This window comes from Pleurodeles waltl, chromosome 4_2 (assembly GCF_031143425.1).
Source record: "Pleurodeles waltl isolate 20211129_DDA chromosome 4_2, aPleWal1.hap1.20221129, whole genome shotgun sequence".
In the NCBI taxonomy this organism is placed as follows: Eukaryota; Metazoa; Chordata; class Amphibia; order Caudata; family Salamandridae; genus Pleurodeles; species Pleurodeles waltl.
The window spans coordinates 342,560,246-342,587,158 of NC_090443.1; the positions used below are offsets into that span (position 1 = coordinate 342,560,246).

General features: G+C 47.4%; 1 protein-coding gene across 1 annotated transcript in view; it reads left to right on the forward strand.

Moving 5' to 3' along the window:
- The window catches only part of LOC138292684 (uncharacterized), a 311,929-nt gene extending 303,165 nt beyond the window's left edge, over positions 1-8,764 (forward strand). Inside the window, exon 10 of the mRNA XM_069231404.1 lies at positions 8,525-8,764. Within this exon, the coding sequence (XP_069087505.1) occupies positions 8,525-8,629 (105 nt within the window). The 3' untranslated portion in view covers positions 8,630-8,764. The remainder of the gene's footprint in view (positions 1-8,524) is intronic.
- The last annotated feature ends 18,149 nt before the right edge of the window (positions 8,765-26,913 follow it).

Sequence of the window (26,913 nt, forward strand, 5' to 3'; positions counted from 1 at the left end):
GGCCTCACCATAGACACACAGTCTCAGTGTCTCAGCCCCCCCTCCCACCCACACATAGACAGCTGAGGGATTCACCCTCGCACGGATCGAATCTCTCACACACACACAGCCAGTTGTTTCCCCACTCACACATGCAGAGCACAGAACTCTCTCTTACACCCGCCAAACCTCTCACTTCCTCCCAACCCTCGGGTGTTTCACGTCACATACACAACCACATTATCTCATTCTCCCACGTGCAGCCCAAATACTTCCTGCCCAGACTCATACACAGCTCTAAGGTCTTTTTCCCCCACCTAAAACATAAGGTCTCCCCCTCGTACCCACAACAGCATGTGCCACAGTAGGCCACAGATAGTCACAAAGGAATTCAGAAGACAGAACCGCACACACATCAGCGCAGTACACACACACTATATGGATGGTTTCTGCATTCTTACAACAGCACCAGCCAACAAACATACGACACCGAAATGCAGAACATACCAAATCCCGCACTAACATAATGCTGGAAAACACATTAGGCAGATTAACTCACACATATCCTGTACAGGACAGGTACAGCACACCAAAGACAATCAAACACATTAGAACATCGTAGACATATACATTTGCTACACAGATTCGCCAAAAGTAATAACCACTAAGGAGACATCCTGTTTATAAACACAAAGAACACAGTAGAGAGAACATTCAAATGTTTCAAGCGTAGACAGACCAGACCTGCCAGCATCATTCCACTGAGGCCACCTCCGACAGCCAGAGTATGGCCATGTTACCAAAACTAAGAGACGCAGGTGAACAACAAAAACATCTGACTGCATCTCTCCGACACTAAACTCACATACCCATCATTTAATGAGTACGATAGCACCATCCACCAACTGACGAGACTGCAGATGGCCCATCTCATGTGAATCCAACGCGCAACCTCACAGTAGCCTTAGAGGCAAACCGAAAACAATTACCCACCAGCTCTGGGCTACGATGGAAACCTCAACATCGTTTGAAAAGCACAGAAGTACAAGGCCATAGTGATGCCAGACGGTAGACTAGAGTATAGTGATAAACTAAGCTTACACTCAGAGCCAAAGTATCTCTCTCATAGCCCATTCCTCCAGACTCAAATCAAACCAAATCAACTCAAATGTATTATCAGTGCGCCTAGTTAATATAAACCATTGACTCAAATGTATTATCAGTGCGCCTAGTTAATATAAACCACTGCACTTGTACACAATTAAACACATAAAGTAAAACCGTTGCACTTGTACAGAATGAAACACATAAAATAAAAGCGTTATACTTGTTCATGTTCCTGACGTAGAACATTGGAAAAAAAACACATTTTTATAAAAACCCTTACAAATTATGACAAAGCCTTATGAGGACTAGTCCCTGTATCGTCTACGGTCCTAAAATGGGAGAGGTTTGTCTGGTTTAGTCAGTAGAAAAATGGTCACTCTCTCACATACTGGGAACCCAATGCATCCCATCCTCACTCACACAGAGCCCAATCATCCCATCCTATGAGGAGAGATGACTGCCTCGGCTTCAAACACAGGGAGCCAGAGTGGCTCATCCAGTGCTTAAGGTCCATCGCCAAGCAGAATGAGGCATATACTGCACCTAGTAAACACTGACACCATAAGGTGAGATGCTTATACATCTCTTAATGGAACTTCCCCACCTCAGAACCAGGCCCAACACCAGGATGTGCAATTTACCTTACCGAAATCATGGAGCCTTTTCCACCAATAAACTTCACCATGTTCTAATTTTCAAGCCTGCCAGTGGAAGACTGCGGAGTGTGATAGTTTTCAAACAATTCAAAATTCTGATCCTTGTGCTGTTAGCTCCCTTCTCTGAATATGGACCTACGTGTCTTATAGTAAGACCTTTTTACCTCTACTAGGAACCTCGGGAAGCCATCAAACCACAACATATGACAAAAGGCCTTTATCACATCCTTGCAACAAATACTAACTTTCTCTTTCTTACATCAAACCCCTTTCATTCCATCACTGATCAACACACTGGTCATAAGTAAATTGAATTCCTTGAAGCAGCTCGCTGGTGGGACGCATGTGGTACTTTGCCCCCACACCTTAAACAAACTATCAATACTGCCACAATCCTTGTATACAAATTTCTCAGAAGCTGATCCACAAAACCTGACCGCCATACAGTGGGAGGCACAATACGGATTACAAACCATCACTGGAAAAACCACGGCTGTAGGTCAGAATATCAAGTTCATAAATGCTGATTTACAAAAAAAAGTAACTGCAGAAAAGTTTACAACTATTGTGTTAAGATAAGTAGATGTGGAGTTAAGAATAGTAAATGTATACCTATTTTGACAATATAGTGGTAGTCGACATTCTGCAGCTGATATTTTTGTAGGTCATTATTAGAAACTCAATACTATGGTAGTATACCCAAACCCATAGCCAGCACACATTGGATGCTTCCTTCTCATTCGCTTTGTCAACCAACCAAAGCCTGCTGATCACACTAATGTGAGTCCCCTCCAGAGTCAAATCAGCTGAAACTCTCGGTTCTCTACCATGAGATGCACTTCCAAATCCTATTTTAGCCACCTCCTCCATTCAGAGCGTCATGTTTACCCTCAAGAGCAACACTTCTCAGGTTTAGAAAGCCCAAGTATCACACATTCTTATTTCTACCCCCTCCTTATACAAGAATAGCTATTTGCTTACTGCAACAAATGGAGTTATTAGCTGAGGGTTGTAAGTGCCCACCTCAAGTAATAATTACAGTCCTTGCCAGGATGAACCACTAAAATTGCTAAATAAAAATGAGCTCAACCCTATGGTGGCTGTGGTACAGAGCAAACAGGCTTATCTTACAAGCAATGGGTAAAGTATTTATGCAGTACTAAAACAGTAATGACGTTGAAATGCAAATCAATAACAAAAACAAAATGAATTAGAAATAGAGTAAAATTTAACTAACAAAATGACGGGAAAATTACAACAATTTTTAAAGTTTCAAGTAGAAATAGTGCCAAGAAGCACAAAGCACAAAGTGCCAAAGATAGTCAATGGCCGTGGTAGAATAGGACCTAGGATCAATTTGACGCTGACTGTGATGGAGCGTGTGTTGGACACATTAACCAAGCTTTTAACTTCTAAATGTAATCCTTTACATCTCAATCCACCACAGGAGTATATGTATGAAGCCCTCAGGACCTCAGGGGCGTAATTTAGAGATTCACAATGTGGTGGACAGAAGCCAACAGGAGAGGCCAGCTGCAGGAAAAGGCCTCTTGGACTTTGTTATATCCCTGTAGGTTGAAGAGGAGGTCAGCTTTATGACCCTTGCAGTCTACTTCTTTGTCCTGAGTACAAGAGGGAGAGAAGGGAAGTCCTTTAGGACTCTTCTGAGGTCTCAGAAAGTCAGCCAATATATAAATAACAATTTAAAATAGTTATTCAATCGTGTTTCTATGCTAGTCCCATTCCCAAGATACAGTATTAATATTTAATATTGCATCTCACTGCTTTCCTATGGAACAACTAACCTTGCTAGAGTGAAAATAGCTTTGGTGACGAGACACTGTAAGGATACATGGAACATTAAAGGCTTACTTACCATAATTTAAAATACCATGCACCCTGTCTTTATGGGCACTAGGGCCTACATTCGGGGTGACTTAGTAGCATTTAAAAGAAAGTTTTTAGGCCTGTCAGAGGGTTTGCTTTGACAGGTTGAATTGGCACTTTAAAACCTGCTATAAAGGCTACACAGGTAGTTTTCCTAAGGAACAACCAACCCTTCAACAGTGAAAACAGATTTGGTGGTTAGTCACTGTAAGGACATGTGGAAAATTCAACTTTTACATGACTTTATTTATGAGCACTAGGGCCTAAATTAGTGGTGACTGGTTAGTATTTAGAAGGAAGCTTTTAGGCCAGTCAACAGGGTTTTTATTGACAGTTCCTATTGGCATTGTAAAAATGGTTGGCTAGGAAATGTGTTTTTACTGCTACTGCAGTGGGTGGTAAAGTGAGTGGTAAACCCACTGGTAGTATTTCATTTGCAATTTACAGGCCCAGGGTTCACTTGGTACCAAATAGTAGGGACTTATAGGTAAGTTACATGTGCCAATCAGGTTAATAGCAATGATGTCATCATGTTTGAAGGGGGAACACAACCGCTTTACCACTGGCTAGCAGGGTAAAGTGTACAGAGTTCTATAAGCCAACAAAACGCCTCAAAGGAGCCATTTAAATAGTTACATTGCTGTAGGAAAGTAGCCTCTTTTTGGCATGGTTACCCCCACTTTTTGCCTGCTGTCAGTGTGTTTTGACTTCTTTCACTGGGATCCTGCTAACCAGGACCCCAGTGACTGTGCTCTCTCTCTCTCTAAATTTGGATGCTTAGGACTTTTGCACACCCTACAGTTGGCATTATGGTGCCGCCATATAAGTCCCTAGTATATTGTACTTAGGTACCCAGAGCATTGGGGCACCAGGGGTCCCACATGGGCTGCAGCATGTTTTGTGCCACCCATGCAAAATATGTCTGCAGGCCTGCCATTGCAGCCTTCCTAAAAAGGTGCATGCACCCTTCCTCTACAGGTCCACTGCACCAGGTCACTTTAAGTCACCCCTGCGGCAGGCCCTCCTAGCCCAGAGGGCAGGGTTCAGGTATCTCTGTGTGAGGGCACCCCTTCATGCGCAGAGGTGCCCTTCGAACTCCAGCTCCATTTCCCTGGACTTTGTAAGTGTGGGAAGCAATTTTACATGTGTACTGGACACAGGCCACCTGTGTCTAGCTACATAATGGTAACTCGGAACCTGGGCATGTTTGGTATCAAACATATCAGAATCATACCCCTATACCGTTGCCACTATTGGTTGTATGATTTCATGCACTCTGGGGGCTCATTAGAGGACCCCATTATTGCTCCTACCAATCTTCTGGGTTTTTCCAGGCAGCCCGTGCTGCTGCCACCCAACAGACAAGTTTCTGCCCTCCTGCTGCTTGACCAGCTCAAGCAGAGGAAGGCAGAACAAAGGGTTTCCTTTGGGAGAGGGAGGCATCACCCTTTCCCTTTGGAAATAGGTGTTACATGGCTTGGAATGGGAGTTGCTTCCTCAAGCCACCGGTATGCTTTGAAGGGCACATTTGGTGCCCTCCTTGTATAAACCGGTTTGCACCAGTCCAGGGACCCCCGGTCGCTGCTCTAGCACAAAACTGGACAATAGAAAGGGGAGTGACTACCCCCCCGTCCATCACCACGCAGGGCTATTTAGGGTCTCCCTCCAGGGTGTGTCTTCATATTCGACGTGCAAGATTCTAGAAGGACTCCTCTGCATCGTATACTTCATCTTCTGGCCACTGGCACTGCAACTGGATCCTCCAGGAACTGACAATCTGCAACTCCAGCGACAAGTCCCCTCTGCAACATTGTTTCTCCAGCTCCTTCCAGCAACTGCAACATTTCCCTGGCTGTGCATCTTCTGAGGGCAACAAGTCTCTAGCATGCACAAGAAGCTGGAAGGAATCTCCCTTGGAGTAAAGGAGACACTCCCCTGCATCCGCAGACACCAACTGCAACAACATCCGGCTGAAGGGATCCTCTGTCCTCCGGAACTGCATGGATCCTGCATCACAGGTGGTGGTCTGGAGTGGTCCCCTTGGTCCTCTCTAACAGCAGTCCAACTTGGGAGACGGTAAGCCCTTGCCTCTCCTTGCAAGATAGTACCCGAGTGCACTGCTACTCTTGCAGCTACTAATGCTTGTTTAATCTTCCTCCAAGGGATCTTCAGGCTCTGTGTAGCCCCAGCCTCCAGTACTCTTCCTGCAAAGCACAGTCTCCTGCCTGCTGCTCCAGCGATGTGGGACTCCTCGTCAGGTATACTGAGTGGGACTCACAGCAACTCCTGTGCATGCTGCCTGTGAGTTACCTGTGGGGGCTGCATCCTTGTCTTCTGACTCTCCTCACTGCTGAGGGTCTCCCGGTACCCCCTTCCTTGGGTTGAGTCCCCCTGGACCTTGCTGGTCTCCGGCAGCTCTGCAACTCTTCATCTGCGCCTTTTGCCTTTGCCAAGGCTTTTTGGTGGTTTTCCAACACCACTGACTGACTGCAACTCTTCTTCTGTCGTGGGACATCATCTACATCACTTCAGGAACTCTTCTCCTGCCCCGGTGCTACACAGCTGACTCCTTGTCTCCATCGTCGACCTGGTCCACATCTCCAGAAGGGTGGGTGGTGGCTCCTGCCCCAACCGGACACTCCAACTTGAACTAGACTTTGTTCGCTTCTTTTGAAGGTCATCTTCTGTCAGGATCCACCATTGGTTTCTTCCAGTCTTGCCTGGGTCTTGCACAGTTCTTTTTCAAAGTTTACCTGTGAGTTTGGGGAACAACCAGGTACTTACCTTTTCACTCCTGGTCACTGAGATGCACCCTGGCACTTACCTTTTGGGGTTCCTAGTTCCTCCAGATCCCCTCTACAGATTCCACTTCCTTAGGTGTGGGACTGTCTTTCACATTCCACTTACTTAGTATATGGTTTGGTCTCCCCATAGGGCCTTCACTATTTTCTATTGTTTTTACTATTTGCTATTACTTTCTATTCTAAACACTGACTGCTAATGTGTGTATAATTGTGTGTTTACTCACCTTCTAGTGGAGTATTGCCTATACAGTATTTTAGTATTTGTGTTACCATAATAAGTATCTTTATTTTTGTAACACTGTGTGGTTTGTTCACGTGTGTACATGCTGTGTGACTGTTAGTGGTATTGCATAAGCTTTGCATGTCTCCTAGATAAGTCTTGACTTCTCACCCACAGCTACTGCTAGAGATCCCTGGCTTCCTAGACAATGCCTACACCTCACTAATAGGGGATACCTGGACCTGTCATAAGGTGATAACATCATAGGTGCTCACCACACACCAGGCCAGCTTCTTACAATTGCTTCCTGCATTAATATCATGACAATGTAAAAAGAAAATAGGTTTCCTAAAACCAATATGTCTGGGATTGACTGCCATCTTTTTGGCTTTGTGTCAATGCTTTTCGTGTCATTTAAAAAAAAATGTTTGCTGGAGCTGCCAGGCTCTTGTCTACGTTCAGAAAAAAGTACAATTCAAACTCCCCATCCACACTTTCATGGCACTACATAACACTGGCTCATCATACCTCAACAATCGCATCTGCTTTCACAAACCTTCCAGACAACTCTGCTTGTCCGGGCTCCTACTTGTACTAAACTAATGTATATGGAAAACCTGGTGCAGCGGTTGAGCCTTCTCCTGCATTGATCCTAAAGCGAGGAATGGCCTGTTGCTATTCATAAGAGCCTTCTCCTAATTTCTTGAATTCCACAAGAAGCTGAAGACCTGGCTTTCCAAGTAGTCCCACTAGGCCCTAGGTGTGCCTAGACACACACCTGCTCAGTGCCAGGATATACCTTCCAGGTGACACTGCTCTACAAATCAGCATAACATAATAATAGAAAGAAAATATGAGCACTTGCATGGAGTGCTGAATGAATAAGAACAAAATAGTTCCCTGAATTTAAGGAGGTGTGGCCTAGTAGCTGGAGCTGCCGACCTTGGATCCTGAGCACCCAGGCTCGACTTCCGGCCTCAGCTCTTGACTCAACATCATGTGATTGAAGACAATCCTAAAAGTTCCTAAATGAGTGAACTGTATTTGTGTAATCCCTACTTGGGAAACATGATTCTTCCCCTTCCCTCAATTAATGTACAGCGTTCTGTTGCTTCCAAGCTAGGTTTGCACTGCATAAATATATATCTATATCTATGTTACATAATTAACAATTACAAATGTTAACACGACGAACCAGAGAGGCTATTTCCCAGGGCACTTTGCTCAACCCTAATTGCCAACCATTGCCAGAAAAGTCTGGTCCCCAAAATAAGTGCAGGTGGTGATCACCAGCACAAATTAAGTATTAAGTGTTCTGCTCCTCGAACAGTCAGTTTGCACCTGTGTTTGTAGACTGCCCCAGGCCCTAGTTTCAATACTCAGAAGTTGACCTACCGCAAGGGAGACAAAGTCAGAAAACGGGAAACAGAAGAAGGAAGAGAACGATAGGAAAACAGTGACAATGGATGAAAGCAGGGATGAAAAAGAACCTGTAAGAGTGAGACTAAGGGACAAGATCTGTATGGTACTCAAAGAAAAAGGCAAGAGGTGGAATCAAGACTAAGCTGCCTAGGTATTTAGCAATCTCTACTTTCAGCAGCAGAATTCTAACGATCAAAGAAAAATGTTTGGCCCACGTACTTGCCTATTTATTTGTTACAAATTTAGCACCGCTGCAAATGTAGAGAAGAGATGAGGGTTCTTGAGATAGCAAGGTGCATGGTAAGGAGCGTCTCTTTCTTGAATAGCAGACACTCTGGATCAGGGATGATAATTTTAGGGACTGTGGAAAAGGACTGGTTGGTTTTGGGGAGAAGCGCTTGCAAAATATCTAAAATTTGCTTAACACCCTCTTTCTATTGCCATTGCAGGGGGATGAGATGTGCGAGGAGGAGCTAGACTTCACAGCCCCCCCTCAGAAGTGGATTTCGGAGCACACTCTTTCTAAGCGTTGCAAAGAGAGGGGTGGCCAATAGTTAGAGGACCACAATGCACATGGAGTCCAGGCCCAGCCATGCTAAACGAGTTGCCAGAGCACACAGCTGCCCGACTCCACTTTTATTCAAATTCCTTGTTGGAAAGAAGCTAAACTATAATAAAGAACGGTTTATCCTTCGAGGCACTACTCGGGTTTCAGTATGGTTTATGTGAAGTGCTATACCTTGGTTCAGTGTGATTAATCTGAGCGTTAGTATTTGAATTTGCAAAATGCTGCTGTTACCCAGAGGGTATCCTTCTGCTCAGAGGATAAAGGCTCTAGCAGGTGAGTTAAACCTGGCGTTTAATTTTATTCGAAAAAGAGAGGAGCAAGAGATGTGCCTGATGGAAGGGGGTAGAGGTTTCCAATGTCTAGCAGACATATAGAAGAAAGTGTTTTAAGTGTGGTGTTACCACCTGGTTAGGCATAGCAGCATTAACGTACCTGAGGAACGGTAGTGTACGAAACATCTAAGAGAGATTAAATGGGTCCAGGGCCCAATGACCTAGACAGAGAGACCTTTAAAAACAGTCCGTTTGTGAATGGGAAACCAATGAATTTCCAATGATGTGGAACCACCAACGAACAGGCAGTAGGTTCACGATGAGGTGGGCAGCCGCACTGAATGGCCTGTAAACAGTGAGCGAGATAGACCAGGACACAAAGATAGAGGGTTCCCATAGCCAGGACGAGGTGTGATTAAAGGCTGAACGACAAGTGAACTGAGAGGCAGAGGAGGGGAATGACTTTCCTTCACGTAGCAGCTGAAAACAAGTGGCTGTGACACGGCTGATTGGGGTAGAAAAGGGCAGATTGCAGTCAAATAGGAAACTTCGTTTTATTGCAGAAGTGAAAGAGATAGGGGTAGGTCCAAGATCAGACATTCAGCATATCTAAGCCCAAATAGAGGTTTGATTGCCAAGGATGAAGCGTTCCGTCTTGTCGCTGTTAAACTTGAGAAATTGTTATTCATCCGATTGGTAACTGATGTCATGTGAAGAGGATATTGACAGTTACGGAGAAAATAAATTGTGTATTATTTGCATAGAACATTATCTCAAAGCCAAAGGATCTAACTAAAGAACCCAATGTAGATATTGCAATGTAGGTATTGTAGATATTGCAATGTAGATATTGAATAATGTAGGGCTGAGTGATGAACCCTGAGGCAAGCCTGCATGTGACAGGGACAGGGGAGGAATGAAAAGGTCGAAGCAAGATGGCTGAGTCCTGTTAGAGAGAAAAGAGTATAGTCAAATAAAAGCTACATTACAGATACCATTGTTAAGGAGACAAAATATAGGGATGTTATGTGAGACTGTCAAAGGCCACAAATAGATCAAGTACGAAGAAGGGGGCTGAGTGTACCTGGTCCAATATCGACCTGAAGTTGACAAGGTCAATGAGGCAGTTGACTGACTGTGCTGCAGACAAATGTCTGACTAAGTGGAACTGAGTAAAGCATTTGTTTCCAGGTAGCTAGAGAGTTTTTTAAAAACTCCTTTTTCCTGACATTTTCATGGAAGAAGTAAAAGGGTTATACAGCGGCACTAAGAACCATTGGATCTGCAGAGGGTTTCTTGAGTAGCGGTACAACCAGTGCTTGCTTCCACATATCAGGCACTGTTCTCGTCTTAAGAGCAAGACTCCAGAGGTCTAATACAGCAGGGCAGACCATTTCTGCTGCTAGAGTAAATATGGTGGGGGTGGGAGTTAAGGGTCTAATGGAGATCCTGATGTGAAGGAGTGGAGAGAAACAAAAATGTTCTTGCTAAATAAGAACTGAGAAAAATGTGTCATGAAGAAAGAATGGTGGGAAAGGTAGACAAAGACAACGAATCCAATTAGAGTTGTTTTGGGAACAACTTTAGCCTGAAAAAAGTTGGAAAAGCTGGAGCAGAGTTACTGAGATGAGTTATTTTACCTCAAGCAGAACGGTTCAACAGGTCCTTGGCAGTAATTAAAAAATTCAGCTGCAGCATTATCAGCCAATTCTATCTTCGTGGCAAAATGGGTGTTACATGCAGAGCTATTATGGTGTTTTTGTGGATTTGGGCTGATTTTCTTGGGAGTCAACTAGAAATCTGCCATCCTGTCATTAATGACAGTGTTTCGCAGAAAACACATTTCAGTGAAATTATTTATTTGAGGAACGCTTAGCTGGAAAATAAATCAGAAATAAGCTTCCTTGGAATTAGGATAGTGCAGAAACAGGATCAAAACTAGGGTTAAGGGTTGAGTTGTATCTGGGCCCTATGAAGGGGAGGCCAAGGCGAGAGTCAGGGTAAGGATTAGTTTTGAGTTCGTTTTTTTTATTTTACATGAATAATTGTCTAGAGCACGGACTTGACCCCAAGGGAAGTCATAAATATTTTCTTTTTTCATTTCAAAAGTTTTTACTAAAGATTTTAGAACAAAACAGACGGTTCACAAGCGTACATGAAATAGTTCTATTGTAGTCTTTGTGACAGTAAATGTCACAAAGTTACACTGAAGATATAAGTGTCACCCTTGCTAAACCGTATGGTGGGAAATTAAAAAAAAAAGAGAGAAGAGATAGAGAAAGGGAGAGGGGTTGGGGGATTTGGGGGAGTTTTACATTGGATGTTCCTGGACCAGAGCTGTTGGTGTGACGGACCTGACATATTTAGGTGGAGACTACACTAGGAGATCCGGTAGGCTCTATTAGTATCTCATGGGGGATTGACCAGTTCAAAGTATCGATCTAGGTTGTTCCATAAAGCCCTATGAGCCAAGATCCAGGTATTTTGGGTAGAGAGAATATCATTCGCGCCTCTAATGTATCTCAGTGATGCTCACCATGTATTGTTGGAGAAATTTGCCTGCGATGTTTACGAGGTAAGGATGGTCTTCTGTGCTAAAGTGAACATGAGCTCAATTAATTGTAGATCATTTTGTTGTAGCCCAGTCGTAAGTCGCCATAGACTGAGAAGGAGAAATTCCTAGGGAGAATAGTGTTGAAAATGTAATCTATAGAGCTGTGGCCCAGAAATTGTGTAGCAGGATGCATTTGTATAAATTGTGGCGGAGATCTGCATTCTCGGAGTTACAGCTCCTGCAAGAGTTGTTGGAGTGTGAAAGTGATTCTGTACATACATATCATTATGAGTTTGGCAGATGGAAAAGGCAATCCATCAAACTCCTGCAGTCCGATTGCCACCAGTGCCCATTGAGAGTTTCTTACTGGCCCAGCTGGAAACAGCCCACAACATTGACGCCGGCTCATAATTGAGCCGGTGGCAATGCTGCGGTGCATAGGGTGCACCAGCACCCGTCACGCTGTTCACAAGGCAGACAGTAAACAGCGCAACGGGGCTGGCCAGTGGATCCCCTGCACTGCCCATGCTTAGTGCTAAGGCCCCTCTGGGGCCCTCTGCAACCCATCTCCGCCAGCCTTTACATGGGGGTGCTAGCGAGCCTTTACATGGCAGAGAAGGCGGTTGTAATCCCAGCAGCGCCGCCCTGGAGGATTAGGACCACCAGTCCCAGTTCAGGTAAACCGGCGGTGCTGGCGGTCCGACCGAGGCGCAACCGCCACGGTCATAATGTGGCAGTCAGACCGCCACCAAAGCGGTCGGACCACCGCTTTGGCGGCAGTCAGACTGCCACCACGACCCTTGCGCTCTTTCGTAATGAGGTCCATAGTCTTTATCGTGCACTATACCATATTCTATAGGAATATAGTGAGAATATTGTTAATATTACTGGAACACAAAAGTAATTAACGTTTCTTATGTAGAAATTATATAGGTATTTGGTAGCTACAATGAAAGGATTAATGAAAAGGGAAAATAAGATAATAAAGGGGAAAGGGGGCAAGGGGAGAAGGTGATGTGATGAGCCCACATTTGTCAGGTAGGGCATGCTATCAAGCAGAAGGGATAAAAACCTGGGTAGAACTGGTCAGGGTGAAAGGGGAGACGATGCCAGCAGTTTCCCTCATTAGCGATTACCTCTGGTACACTGGGCACATGTATTACTAGCACCCACTACGTTGTTTACTACATTTTTGCTTTTTCCATTTTATTTGTACATTAAATTACCATTTGCTTTTGATTATAGTTGGCTTGAATCACTCCATTAGGGACCATTGTTCAAGCACTAACCTAATATACTTCAGGTGCTTACCGACTGTAGGTTTCTCTTGTATGCCTGTAACTACCTCTGAGAGACGAGGCATCTTTCCAATAACTTTAGATATACCTTCCGCCTCAAATTGAGGCTGAGCGAGCGCATCAGCCTGCCTCTTCCCCAGCGCCATAAATGTTGTTGGTGTTTTGAGGACTGGACTTTCATGCAACATGTGGAAGGCAAGACATAAAAGAAACCCCGATTATGTCTTCTCTTAAGTCACACATGGCAAAAATATACATGTTCTGCGCTCTCACAGACGCGTTTGGAGAGGTGCGGAGCAACATGAGTAAAGGGATGTGAAGGAGGAAGCAGCACACGGGGAAGAGCAGAAATAAGCACATGCATTCACATGGTGGGCTCATAACAAAATTAAAAAGTAGTTTCCTAAATAGAAGCAGTAGGAGGAGGCAAGCCACCCAATCAAAAGGATGGCGAAGAAACTATTTTCTAGACAGGACAAACAAAATAAGAGGAAGGAAAGATGGTTTTAGGAGCAAGCAGATGAGATTGGCAACCAAGCCAAGAAATAGAAAGCAATGGGCTGAGCTTCCTAATTGGGACTCTCAGGGATATGTCTGAATGTTTTGCGATTGGAATAAGGTCACAGAACATTTGCAGGTTACCACCAATTTCAAATAGATGGTAACACATTAGCAAATAGGAAGAGATCCCTAAGGGACACCTTCCCCTTTGTCAGTGTCTGTAAAAGCATTTTTTAAGAGCAGGCACTGGTCCCATGGACCACTGCCTACTCTTAAAAAATTAAAAGAAAACTGTTCATTTTCATTTTTTAAACGTATCCCATTAAAAAAAAAAGATTGCTTTATTTAAAAGAAATTACAGACATGGTGGTCTGCTGAACCCAGCAGGCCACCATCGCTCCGGTTTTTGCTATTCCCAGTGGTTCGCAAAGCAAGACCTACCTCATGAGTATTAATACTGGGAATCGCAAACGAAACTCAGTGGAGTTTCGAAGATTTGAAATTGTGATTTCCTTATTGCGATTCACATGGAATCGCAATTAGGAACTCACAATTCCAAACGTTTGTACTCGTGGCCCCAAGTCCAATTTCTCCTGCTTGGAGCTTTTCCCAAATCCAGTGGCTTCAGTGGGCCTGTGTCCAGAAGCTATCTGAGTTCAAGAGGATTTCGGTGGATACAGCCTGTAATCATGCCGTGCTGAAATATTTCAACTTCCATTTGAGAGACTAAGGGGGTCATTCTGACCCCGGCGGTCATGGACCGCCGGGGCCAGGGTTGGCGGGAGCACCGCCAACAGGCTGGCGGTGCCCCGCAGGGCATTCTGACCGCGGCGGTTTGGCCGCGGTCAGATGCGGAAAACCGGCGGTCTCCCGCCGGTTTTCCGCTGCCCTTTAGAATCCTCCATGGCGGCGCAGCTCGCTGCGCCGCCATGGGGATTCTGACAGCCCATACCGCCATCCTGTTCCTGGCGGTTCTCCCGCCAGGAACAGGATGGCGGTATGGGTTGTCGTGGGGCCCCTGGGGGCCCCTGCAGTGCCCATGCCAATGGCATGGGCACTGCAGGGGCCCCCGTAAGAGGGCCCCACTTTATATTTCAGTGTCTGCTTTGCAGACACTGAAATACGCGACGGGTGCCACTGCACCCGTCGCACCTTCCCACTCCGCCGGCTCAATTCTGAGCCGGCGTCCTCGTGGGAAGGCTCTTTTGCACTGGGCTGGCGGGCGGCCTTTTGACGGCCGCCCGCCAGCCCAGTGCAAAAGCCAGAATCACTGCAGCGGTCTAATGACCGCGGAGCGGTGTTCTGGAGGGGGGAACTCTGGCGGGCGGCCTCCGCCGCCCGTCAGGGTTAGAATCACCCCCTAAATCAGTAGGTAAAATCTTTGACCATCAGAAACTCTCTTGGTGTATCTGACCCTTCGCTCCATTGTGGTCAGCCTGAAACTGACACTTGGGCCCATATTTATACTTTTTTAGCGCCGTATTTGCGTCATTTTTTGACGCAAAAACAGCGCAAACTTGCAAAATACAATTGTATTTTGTAAGTTTGTGCGGTTTTTGCGTCAAAAAGCGGCGCAAATGCAGCGCTAAAAAAGTATAAATATGGGCCTTGGTTCTTTTTGTCTTAAATCTTTTTAAATTCATTTATCCAGTTCCCTTTTTGGAATTTTGTTGATTAAGTTACGTTTCATTTTTTTTTTCTCACAAATTTGAGTAAGATTTTCATTGTGTTATTTTTTGACAGTTTAAATGTTTTCATACTTTTATATGCTTTATGCATTTTCTTTAGGTTAAGCTTGTCTGCTCTGTGCCAACAGCTCAAGTCTAAATTATTGAACCCTTTTCCTGGCCCTAATAGTCTAGTGCAGTGGTCTTCAAACATTTTAATGACGCACCTCCCCACCTGGTGGAAGAAAAATCTCATTGTGCCCACCCCTCCAAATTTTTCACAATTATTTTATTAAATTGGCACTGTTTAAATATGTCGAGACTTATTTAAACATTACAGTTAAGTTGTGTTACTGTTTTAAAAATGCAACCAAATATATGATGCCAAACATACTGTTCTGGTCAGGCAGGCCTTACTAATGTGTTAAAGTATCCACAGTGTGATTACTGGAGGTGGTGGTTTTTAAGAGTATTTGGAGTCCCATTGTTAGGTATGGGGTCTCTGGTTGGCAGTCAGTTTGCACTCTGTCCAAGCAGTGACCCTCATTCTAGTCAGGGTAAAGGAGAAACACACCTGGTTAACCCCTGCTCACCCCCTTGGTAGCTTGGCACGAGCAGAAAGGCTTAACCCTAGAAGCAATGTGTTAAGTATTTGTCCCAACACACACAGTAATACAGTAAATACTACAAAATGGACACCACACCAGTTTAGAAAAATAAGTAATATTTATCTAAATCAAATAAGACCAAAAAGACAAAAATCCAACATACACAAGTCAAGATATGAATTTTCTAAAAACTAAGAGTCTTAATCCTTAGAAAACAGTGAGAATGCTGTTGTTACACAAGGTACCTGGTTAGCGTAAAAAATAAAGCTGCACAGGCGATAAAAAAGGCCAGCGATGCGACGATTTCTCACTCACAAGCGAGACGGTGTGTAATTTCTTCTCCGGTCGGCGTGCGCCGTTTTCTCTCTCCCGGAAGAGAGCGATGCTTCAATTCCCAGACGGGCACCTCGGGCCCGGCAGGCTTTGCATAGATTTTTCACGCCCAGCGATGTTGCATTTGAAATCCGCTCACACTGTGTCTGGAAACCGCACTGCGCAGGGCTTGCATCGTTATCAGCAGCTGCAAGCGGGTGTTGCACATCGTTTCTCCAACCGCAATGCATTGATCTCCCAGCCACGATGCAGGTGGAGCATCGATTTTAGCCGCGAGGCCGGCGGCGCTTCATTTATCAGCCGCGTTGCGGATGGTGCATAAAAAGTTCCCCTGCACGGCGGTCTTTGCGTGGATTTCTGTCCTTTTCCACCAGCTTCACCTCTCAAGGGCCCAGAGACAGGCTAGGGCACCACTTGGCAGGGCAGGAGTCTCAGCAGAGAGTCCATGTGCTGGCAGAGAGAAGTCTTTGATGTCCCTGAGACTTCAACAACAGGAGGTAAGCTGAGTTCAAGGCCTTGGATATTCTTCAACAGTGGGAAGTCACAGAAAAGTCAGTCTTTGTCCTCTCTCAGGCAGAAGCAGCTACTGCAGGCCAACCCAGCAAAGCACAGTCACAGGCGAAGGGGCAGTACTCCTCCCCAACCTCCTCTCCTTGGCAGAGGTTCCTATTGTTTCCAGATGTAATCTGATTTTCAAGGGGGTTGGGTCCAATACTTATACCCCCTTCTGCCTTTAAAGTAGGCCTACTTCAAAGGAAAGTCTCTGTTCACAATATCCAGCCTTGCGCAGGCCAAGCTCCCAGACACACACAAGGGGGTTGGAGACTGCATTGTGAGAGGGCAGGCACAGCCCATTCAGGTGTAAGTGACCACTCCTCCCTTCCCCTCCTGCTCAGATGGCTCATCGGGTTATGCAGGCTACACCCCAGCTCCCTTTGTGTCACTGTCTAGAGGAGATTCACAAACAGCCCAACTGTCAGTCTGACCCAGGCAGGCAATACATAACCAAGCAGAGTCACAGAATGGTTTAAGCTAGAAAATGCTTCTTTCTAAAAGTGGCATTTTCAAACTAACAACCTAAAAACCAACCTTACTAAAATATGTATTTTTAAATTGTTAGTTCAGAGACCCCAAACTCTAAATTTCTATATGCCCCCAAAGGGCATCTGCACTTTAATAATATTTAAAGGCAGCCCCCATGTTAACCAATGAGAGGGGTGGGACTTGCAACAGTGAAAACAGAATTTCACTGTTAGGACATGTGAAGCACCTAGGTACATGTCCCATCTTTAACATACACTGCACCCTGCCCATGGGTCTACCTAGGGCCTAACTTAGGGGTATCATACATGTAGAAAAATGGAAGGTTTAGGCCTGACAAGTGGGTACGCTTGCCAGGTAGATTTGGCAGTTTAAAACTGCACACACAGACACTGCAGTGGCAGGTCTGAGCCATGTTTACAGGGCTACTCGTGTGAGTGGCACAACCAGTTCTGCAGGCCCACTAGTAGCATTTGAGTTACAGGCCCTAGGCACCTCTAGTGCACTTTACTAGGGACTTACTAGTAAATAAAATATGCCAATCATGGAAAGCTAATTACACACATGATTTACACAGGGAAAACTTACACATTAGCACTGGTCAACAGTGGTAAAGTGCCCAGAGCAAACAAAAGAGCAAAAACAGAGTCCAGCACATAGAAACAACCTGGGAAGCAGACGCAAAAAGTTAGGGGAGACCACTCCAAGGATGCCAAGCCTAACACGTGTCACCCCCAGCTGAAAGTGGGGAGAAACTATCCAACCTCATGGGAGTTATCATCACTAAGGTGGAAGAATTTGGGCAGACCATCAGCATTGGCGTGTTCTGTGCCAGGGCGGTGTTCCAGCAAAAAGTCCATTCCCTGTAGGGAGATGGACCACCTCAACAATTTGAGATTCTCACTCCTCATCTGCATTAACTACCTGAGGGGCCTGTGGTCTGTCTGAACCCGGACGTGAGTCCCAAACAAGTAGGGTTTTAGCTTCTTCAGTGTCCAGACCACAGCAAAAGCTTCACGCTCTATTGCACTCCTCCTACATTCCCTTGGAAGTAACCTCCTGCTAATGAAGGCTACAGGTTGACCTTGGCCCTATTCATTTAGCTGTGATAACAGTTCTCTTATACCATGCTCTGAAGCATCAGTTTGCACAACAAACTCCTTGGAGAAATCTGGTGCCTTCAACACAGGTGCTGTGCACTTGGCTGCCTTCTGGGCATCAAATGCTCTCTGGCAAGACTCAGTCCAGATCACATTTCTGGGCAGCTTTTTGGAAGTCAACTCAGTCAAGGGAGCAACAATAGTGCCATACCCCTTGACAAACCTCCTATAGTATCCAGTGAGACCTAAAAAGGCTCTCACTTCAGCCTGGGTCTTGGGAGGCTCCCAAGCCAGAATGGTATCAATTTTTGGCTGTAGGGGTGTCATCTGGCCACTCCCTAACTGGTGTCCCAAGTACACCACAGAAAGAATCCTGCCCTATTTGCCACTTACCTGCCTTAACAGTGAGGCCTGCCTTTTGCAGGGCCTCCAACACTTTACAGGGGTGCTGTAAGTACTCCCCTCAAGTGGAGCTGAACACAGCAATGTAATCCAGGTAGGCTGCACTGAAATCATCCATTCCAGCCAACACCTGGTTGACCAACCTCTGAAAGGTGGCCGGGGCATACTTCATCCCAAAGGGTGTCACCCTAAACTGGTAGTGCCCATCTGGTGTGGAGAATGCAGACCTCTCCTTAGCCCCCAGAGTTAGGGCAATCTGCCAATACCCAGAGGTAAGATCAAATGTACTTGGGTATTTGGCAGCCCCCAACCGGTTGATGAGCTCATCAGCTCGGGGGATGGGGTGCGCATCAGTCTTGGTGACCGCATTGAGTCCCCGATAATTCACACAGAACCGTAGTTCTGGAGTGGCACCAGGAGCAGCAGCTTTTGGGACCAAGACCACCTGGCTGGCCCAAGGGCTACTGGAAAACTCAATGACCCCTAATGCTAACATCTTAGAAACTTCATCTTTGATGTTAGTCCCAGCCTTGTCAGTCACTCTGTAAACTTTCTGTTTAACAGGAGGACTGTCCCTAGTGTTCACATCATGTGTACACAAGTGTGTGACCCCGGGGATGAAGGAGAACAGGGAGGGGAACTGAGCCAACAGCTGGCAACAGTTCCTCTGTTGTTCTGGGGTCAGGAAGGAGGAGAGGTTCATACCCTCCACAGACCCATCCTTCTCCTTAGCAAACAGGAGGTCAGGAAGAGGCTCACTCTCTTCCTCCACCTCAACATCTGTTGCTAGGAGCATTGTTAACTCAGTTCGCTGAAAGTGTGGCTTGAGGCTCAAGGGGTTCCTGGGAGTCCGCAAGCCCACCAGGTAGGTGACTTCACCCTTATGCTCCACCACCTCAAATGGCCACTTGTCCTGGAGCACCCTAGGATCCACTGGTGCCATCACCCACACTTTCTGGCCAGGCTGAAACTCAACCAGAGAGGCATTCTGGTCATACCAGCATTTCATGTCCTGCTGGCTTGCCTCTAGGTTCTCTTGTGTGAGACCCCTGAAGCAGGCAGTCTGGTTTCTGAGAGCCAGCATGTAACTGAATACATCCTAGGGAGGTTTACTGGTGGCTTTCTCCAAAGCCTCCTTCACCAGACTCAAAGGTCCCCTGACAGGTGGCCATACAAGAGGTCAAAAGGACTAAATCCAAGCCCTTTTTGAGGCACCTCCCTGTAGGTGAACAGAAGGCATGGCAAGAGGACGTCCCACTTACGCCTCAAGGGCTCTGATAGGCCCATAATCATGCCATTCAAGGTGCGGTTGAACCTCTCAACCAGACCATGGCTTTGGGGGTGGTAAGGAGTGGTGAACTTATCCGGTACCCCACACTCCCTCCACAGAGACTTCATATATGTTGATATGAAGTTGGTACCCCATCAGATACCACTTCCTTGGGGAACCCCATGTGGGTAAAATCACCCATCAATGCATGTCCCACCATAGGGGAGGTGAGTGACCTCAGAGGAATGGCTTCTGGGTACCGGGTGGCATGGTCCACCAAGACCAGGATAAACCTGTTGCCCATGGCTGACTTGGGATCCAAAGGGCCCACAATGTCAATCCCAACCCTTTCAAAGGGGGTACTTACCACAGGAAAAGGCTGGAGGGGAGCCCTGCATTGCCCCCCACTCTTGCCACTAGCTTGACAAGTTTGGCAATATCTACAGTGAGCATCCGAGTCCCTGTGTATTTGAGGCCAGTAAAAGTGGGTGACAAGCCGCTCAAAGGTCTTCTCCTGCCCCAAATGACTAGCTAAAGGCACATCACGAGCCAGACCCAGTAGGAAGGCTCTGAAGCACTGGGGTACCATGAGCACACGGGCTGACCCAGGCTCAGGAACCTTAGGCTCACTATATAGGAGACCATCCTCTCAGTATATCAAATGTGATCCAGGCTCCTTGCCAGATGCCTGGTCTGCAGCCTGCTGCCGCAAACCCTACAGAGTAGGGCATACTTTCTGTGCCTCACAGAATGCCTCCCTGGTGGCCTCCCTTTCCTGCTGCCACTGTGACAGCTCAGGGACCTCTCCTAATTCAGCCACCTGTTCCCCTGTAGGCTCCAGGGCCTCCCCCTCAAGTTCAGCCTCCTCCTGGACCATGGGAACGTTTGGAGCCGTTTTCCTGCGCCCCTTGCCCTTCCTCCTTCTGGCAGACACCTGGACCACTCTTTCTGGCTCCAGGGTCTCCTGATCACCCTGACGGGCTGCCAAGGACCAGGTAGACACACACACCCACCCAGGCAGACCCAACATCTCCAGGTGTGACCTGTGTTCCACCTCCTTCTGGTCAGACCATATCTTGTGAGTAGGGCGTCCTTCATTATGGCGTAGGTGAGTACCTAAGGATCCCCAAAGGATGTCAGAGTGTCCCTCCCCCTACCTCAAAGTGCTTCCACAGACCCACCCCCCAAGGTGCATCAGGGACCAGGTTCATATGGAGAGCAGACTCATACCACTTGAACCACAAGTATATGTCATCCTCCCTCTTATAGTCCTCCACTAAGTCTTTAGGAATGTGTTCCCTTCTCTCAGGCTGCACTGAGGTACTGCTGCCACCATCCCTTCTCCCTCAAGCTGAGTCAGACCCTTGGATGACACACTGCTACCTGCCCTGGAGACCCTCCCTCCAGGCATAGCCGGTCCACTCACTACACCATTGTGTATACTCTGTACCCCTCATCATCATCATCCTCCTCTGTGTGCCCCTCAGCCTCCTTGGCTGTCACCCAGGCCCTCAGTGCCTTTTGCAGCTCCACCTTCCTGGTGGAGCTCTTAATGGGACAGGCAAGATCCTTACTGAACTGTTTCAACTGTGTAACTTTCCAGTTTCCCTAACTAAAAAACTGCCCAGCTGGTGCATCTCCAGACTGGGACATGCAGAAAAAAGAGTTCCCAATGAAAAGTTCAGAATCAATAAAAAGATCACCAAACATATGGAAGACGAAAAAGTCCAAAAAGAGAAAAAGCTAAATCACAAAGACAAGTAGCATGTGGTCACGTAATGGTCTGCACTGAAAACAGTAGTGTACACCTAATCACTGTATGTCAAATACAAGTCCAATCCCAACTGCTGATCACCAGTGTTAGAAATGGGTCTATGTTTGGCAGTCAGTTTGCACTCTGTGCATGCAGAGACCCTCACTTTAGTCAGGGTAAAGGAGAAACACACCTGGTTAACCCCCACTCACCCCCTTGGTAGCTTGGCACGGGCAGAAAGGCTTAACCCCAGAAGCAACGTGTAAAGTATTTGTACCAACACACACAGAGATACAGTGAAACACTACAAAATGGACACCACACCAGTTTAGAAAAATAAGTAATATTTATCTAAATCAAATAAGACCAAAACGACAAAAATCTAACATACACAAGTCAAGATATGAATTTTCAAAAGAATAAGGTGGTCATTATGACCTTGACGGTCCTGCACCACCACGCCTGCGGTTGCGGTAAAAAACGCTGACAGTGTGGCAGTGCAGGACCACCAAATAATGACCGTGGCAGTGAAGTTCACCGCCTGTACCGCCAAGGGGGTGGGACCGCCTGGCAGAAGGTTGACCACCTTCGACCCAGCGGTCCACCTAACACCGCCCGCGGTATAATGAGTATCCTTACTGCAAGGATTCCATGGCGGCAGCCCCGCCACGAAATCCCTGGCGGTAAGGATACTGGTGACAGGAATACTAATTCCGGTCCCCACAACAGGACTCCCCAACACCCCCCTCCATGTAGGAGCCCCCGCACCCCTGACCCCTTCAGAAGCCCAACCCCCAAAGCAGCGACACCCCACTCCCCCCCTCAGTCCCAATACTGACACCCTGCCCCCGAACCCCGCACGGACACACCACACTTACATACATACACGCACACATACACCCCCCACCCCCGCATAAACAGACACTTACTTCCCCCACCCCGCATACACGCATTTGCACAAGCACACAGACACTTGCACACACACAAACACACACAAAACCCACCGCCTCCCTCCATTCACACCGCCCCCCATTCACGCACACAACACTCAACACCCTCCCTCCCCTGTCGGACGATCACCTTACCTGGTGGTGGCGGTGGTCGTCCGGGAGGGAACGGGGTCCATCGTGCTTGCTCTGCCGCCAGCATCCCACCAACACAACACCCCCACGCTGTTTACAATGCTGTAATACGGTGGGCGGTGTTGTACTGATGTGGTGGTCGCGGCTGAGCAAGCTCCACTAGACCGCCAACCGCCAGTATGGCTGATGGCGGCTTCCCTGCCAAATAGTGGCAGAGAGCAGCCAGCAACCATAATATGGTGGTCATCAAACCGCCAACACTGGCGGTGATATATCAGCGGTGACTTCGGCGGTCTACGGAATAGACCGCCAAAGTCATAATGAGGGCCTAAGAGTCTTAGGGCCAGATGTAGCAAGCAGTTTTGCCCATTCTGTGTCTATGGGAAAATGTGTTCGTACATATGGCCCTTAATCCTTTGAAAACAGTGAGAATGCTTTTGTTACACAAAGTACCTGGTTAGTGTCAAAAATAAAGCCGCACGGGTGAGTGTGCATTGAAAAAGGCCAGTGATACATTGATTTCTCACTCGCAAGCGAGACCGTGTGTCATTCCTTCTCTGGTCGGGTTGGCGTAAGTAATTTTCTCTCTCCCGCAGGAGAGCGATGCGTCAATCCCCTGACGGGCACCTCGGTTCTGGGCAGGCTTCTGCGTTGATTTTTCATGCCCAGCGATGTTGCATTCGAAATCCGCCCACACGGTGTCAGGAAACTGCACTGGCGGGTGTTTTCCAGCCACAATGTGTCGATCTCCCAGCCGGGATGCGGGTGGAGCAAGGTGCGAGGCCAGCGGCGCGTTGTTTATCAGCCGCTTTGTGGATGGTGCATCGAAATTTCCCTGCGCTGTGGTTTTTGCGTGGATTTCTGTCCTTTTCTACCAAATTCACCTTTCAAGAGCCCAGAGACAAGCTAGGGCACCACTTGGCAGGGCAGGAGTGTGAGAAAGTAGCCTATTTCTACCATGGTTACCCCCATTTTTGACCTGTTTGTCAGTGTGTTTGACTGTGTCACTGGGATCCTGCTAGCCAGGACCCCAGTGCTTATAGTGTTTGGCCTGTTTGTCAGTATGTTTGACTGTTTCTTAGCATGCTTGACTGTGTTACTGGGATCCTGTTAACCAGGACCCCAGTGCTTATGCTCTCTCTTTTCCCAAATTTGTCACTACATACTGGTTACCCAGTATTTCATCCCAAATTGGCATGCTGGTGCCCCTTATAAGTCCCTAGTACATGGTATTTAGGTAACCAGGGCATTGGGGTTCCAGGGGATCCCTCTGGGCTGCAGAATTACTTTTGCTACCCATAGGGAGCCCATGCAAAGGCTTCTACAGGACTGTCATTGCAGCCTGTGTGAAATGGTGCATGCACAATTTTACAGCCTTTTACACTGCACCAGGTCACTTATAAGTCACCTATATGTCAGGCCTTCCAACCCTGAAGGATGGGTGCAAAGTACCTGTGTGTGAGGGCACCCCTGCACTAGCAGAGGTTCCCCCACGTCGTCAAGGACCATTTTCCCGGACTTCGTGAGTGGGGGTACGCAATTTTCCCGTGCCCTGGACATAGGTCCAGCTTCACAATGTCTAACATCTGAGAATTATACACCAATACTGATTCTACTATTGGTTTTACAATTCCATGCACTCTGGGGGCTCCACAGTGGACCCCCCAGTACTGTCACACCAGCCTTCTGAGGTTTTCCAGGCAGCCCCAGCTGCGGCCACCTCACAGACAGGTTTCTGCCTGCCTGTTGCTTGAGCAGCTCAAGCCCAGGAAGGCAGAACCAAGCATTTCCTTATGGAGAGGGGTGTTACACACTCTCCCTTTGGAAATAGGTGTTACAGGCATGGGAGGGGTAGCCCCCTAGAGCCCTGGAAATGCTTTGAAGGGTACAGATGGTGCCCTCTTTGCATAATCCAGTCTACACCGGTTCAGGGACCCCCAGTCCCTGCTCTGGTGCAAAACCGGACACAGGAAAGGGGAGTGACCACTCCCCTGTAAATCACCACCCAGGGATGGTGCCCAGAGCTCCTCCAGAGTGTCCCTGGGTTTTGCCATCTTGGATTTCCAAGTGGTGGGCACTCTGGGAGCACCTGAGTGGCGAGTGCCAGCAGGTGATGTCAGAGCCCTCCCCTGATAGGTGCTTACCTGTGTAGCTGACCAATCCCCCTTTTCAGGGCTATTGAGGGTCTCTCTCCTGGGTGTTTCTTCAGATTCGGATTGCAAGACTCCATCAGGAATCTTCTGCATCCTTTACTTCATCTTCTACAGACGCAACCACTCCTCCAGGAACTCTACAAACTGCAACACAGAAGCAAAGACAACTTCTGCAATATTGTATCTTCCGCTCCTGCCAGCAACTGCAACTGTTAGCAGGTCATGCATCCTCCAAGGACTGCCAGTCTTCAGCATGCACCAGAAGAACCGAAGGAATCACCCGTGGAGTGACGGAGTCACTTCCCTGCTTCAGCAGGCACCTCTCAGCGACGACCAGTGGCGTGGGTCCCCTCTCCAGACGACGAGTGTGGATCCAGCAACACGGGTGGTGGACTAAAGTGACCCCGACAGTCCCAAGTCCAGCTGTCTACCTTTGGTGGATGTAAGAGCTTCCCCCCCCCCATCGCAAGACAGTACCCTCATGCACCACACGACTTGCAGTTGCCAAGGCTTGTGTGCGACCTTCCAAGAAGTTCTTCGTACACAGCACAGGTTAGGCCTCCAGCACTCCATCCTGCGACGCACAGCTTCCTGAGTGGTTCTCCGGGGGCCTGGGACCCCTTTGTGTCGTGCTGCATGGGCCTCCATTTGCACCTTCTTTGTTCCCGTGCTGTGGAACTGCCTGGTCTTCTGAGGGCTCTTTGAGTTGCTGAGAGCCCCCTCTGTATCCTCCTCCTGGGTAGAGGCCACCAGGTCCCTCCTGGTTCCGTGCAGCACCATTTTTTGCTAACCGTGAGCTTTGCCTGTGCCAAGGTATGTTGGGAAATCCAGCGACAGAAACCAGAGGGCAATCATCCATCCAGCGTGGGACATCTTCTGCACCAACCAAGAACCCGCATTTGTCTTCTTGGGTGCATAACTGACTTTGGGGGTTATTACAACTTTGGAGGAGGTGTTAATCCATCCCAAAAGTGACGGTAAAGTGACGGATATACCACCAGCCGTATTACGAGTCCATTATATCCTATGGAACTCGTAATACGGCTGGTGGTATATCCGTCACATTTGGGACGAATTAACACCTCCTCCAAAGTTGTAATAACCCCCTTTGTCTTCTCACCGGTGGATCTTCTTTTGCACCTTCATCCGGGCTAGCAGGGGCTCCTGTTCTCCCTGGACTCCTCAGTGCTTCTTGGACTTGGTACCCATCTTTCACAGGTCTTCAGGTCGACAAATCCATCATTGGTGTCTTGCAGTCTCTTCTGGTTCTTGCATAATCTGCTATCATGACTTCTTGTGTGTTTCAGGAAACGTCCTGTGATTTACTCCTGTTTTACTGGGCTCTGGGGTGGGTTCTATTACTTACCTTTGGTGTTTTCTTACATTCTTAGCGCCCCTCTACACACTACACGTGCCTAGATGGGAAACTGACTTTCGTATTCCACTACTTTAGTATATGGTTTGTGTTCCCCCTAGGCCCATTGCAACCTATTGTGATTTTCACTGTTTGCACTGTTTTCTAACTGTTTTTACATCTATTTCTGCATTCTAGTGTATATACTGTGTGTATTACTTACCTCCTAAGGGGGTATAGTCTCTAAGGTATTTCTGGCATTGTGTCACTAAAAATAAAGTACCTTTATTTTTGTAACACTGAGGCCCTCATTACGACCCTGGCGGTCAGCGGTAATTTGATGAAAGGTACTGCCAACAGGCTGGCGGTACCTTTTTCCAACTTATGACATTGGCGGTTTGGCTCAAGCCAAACCGCCAATGTACCACTCCGTCTGCCAGGGTAGTAACGGCTGCTGGGCTGGAGACTTCGGTCTCCAGCCAGGCGGTCAACACAATCCTACCCTCGGGATTATGACCCCGCCTACCACCATGATTTTTCGTGGCAAGCGTACCGCCATGAAAACCATGGCGGTAGGCACTATCAGTGCTATGGAATTGCTCATGATACGGTAGGCGGTGTTTTGCTGGCGTGGCGCTGCTGCTGACAGCAGCGCCACCTTACTGCCGTCCGCCGCCATGACCGTCGGCGGTATTCTGCTAGCCTTCTGGCGGAATTCCGTCTATGGTCATAATGTGGGTGGGCGGCTGGTAGCCACAGTGACTGTATATTGGCGGCTGTCGCCATGGCTGTAGGCAGCAGTTACCGCCAAAGTTGTAATGAGGGCCTGAGTATTTTCTTGTGTGTGAGTACTATGTGACTACAGTGGTATTGCAAGAGCTT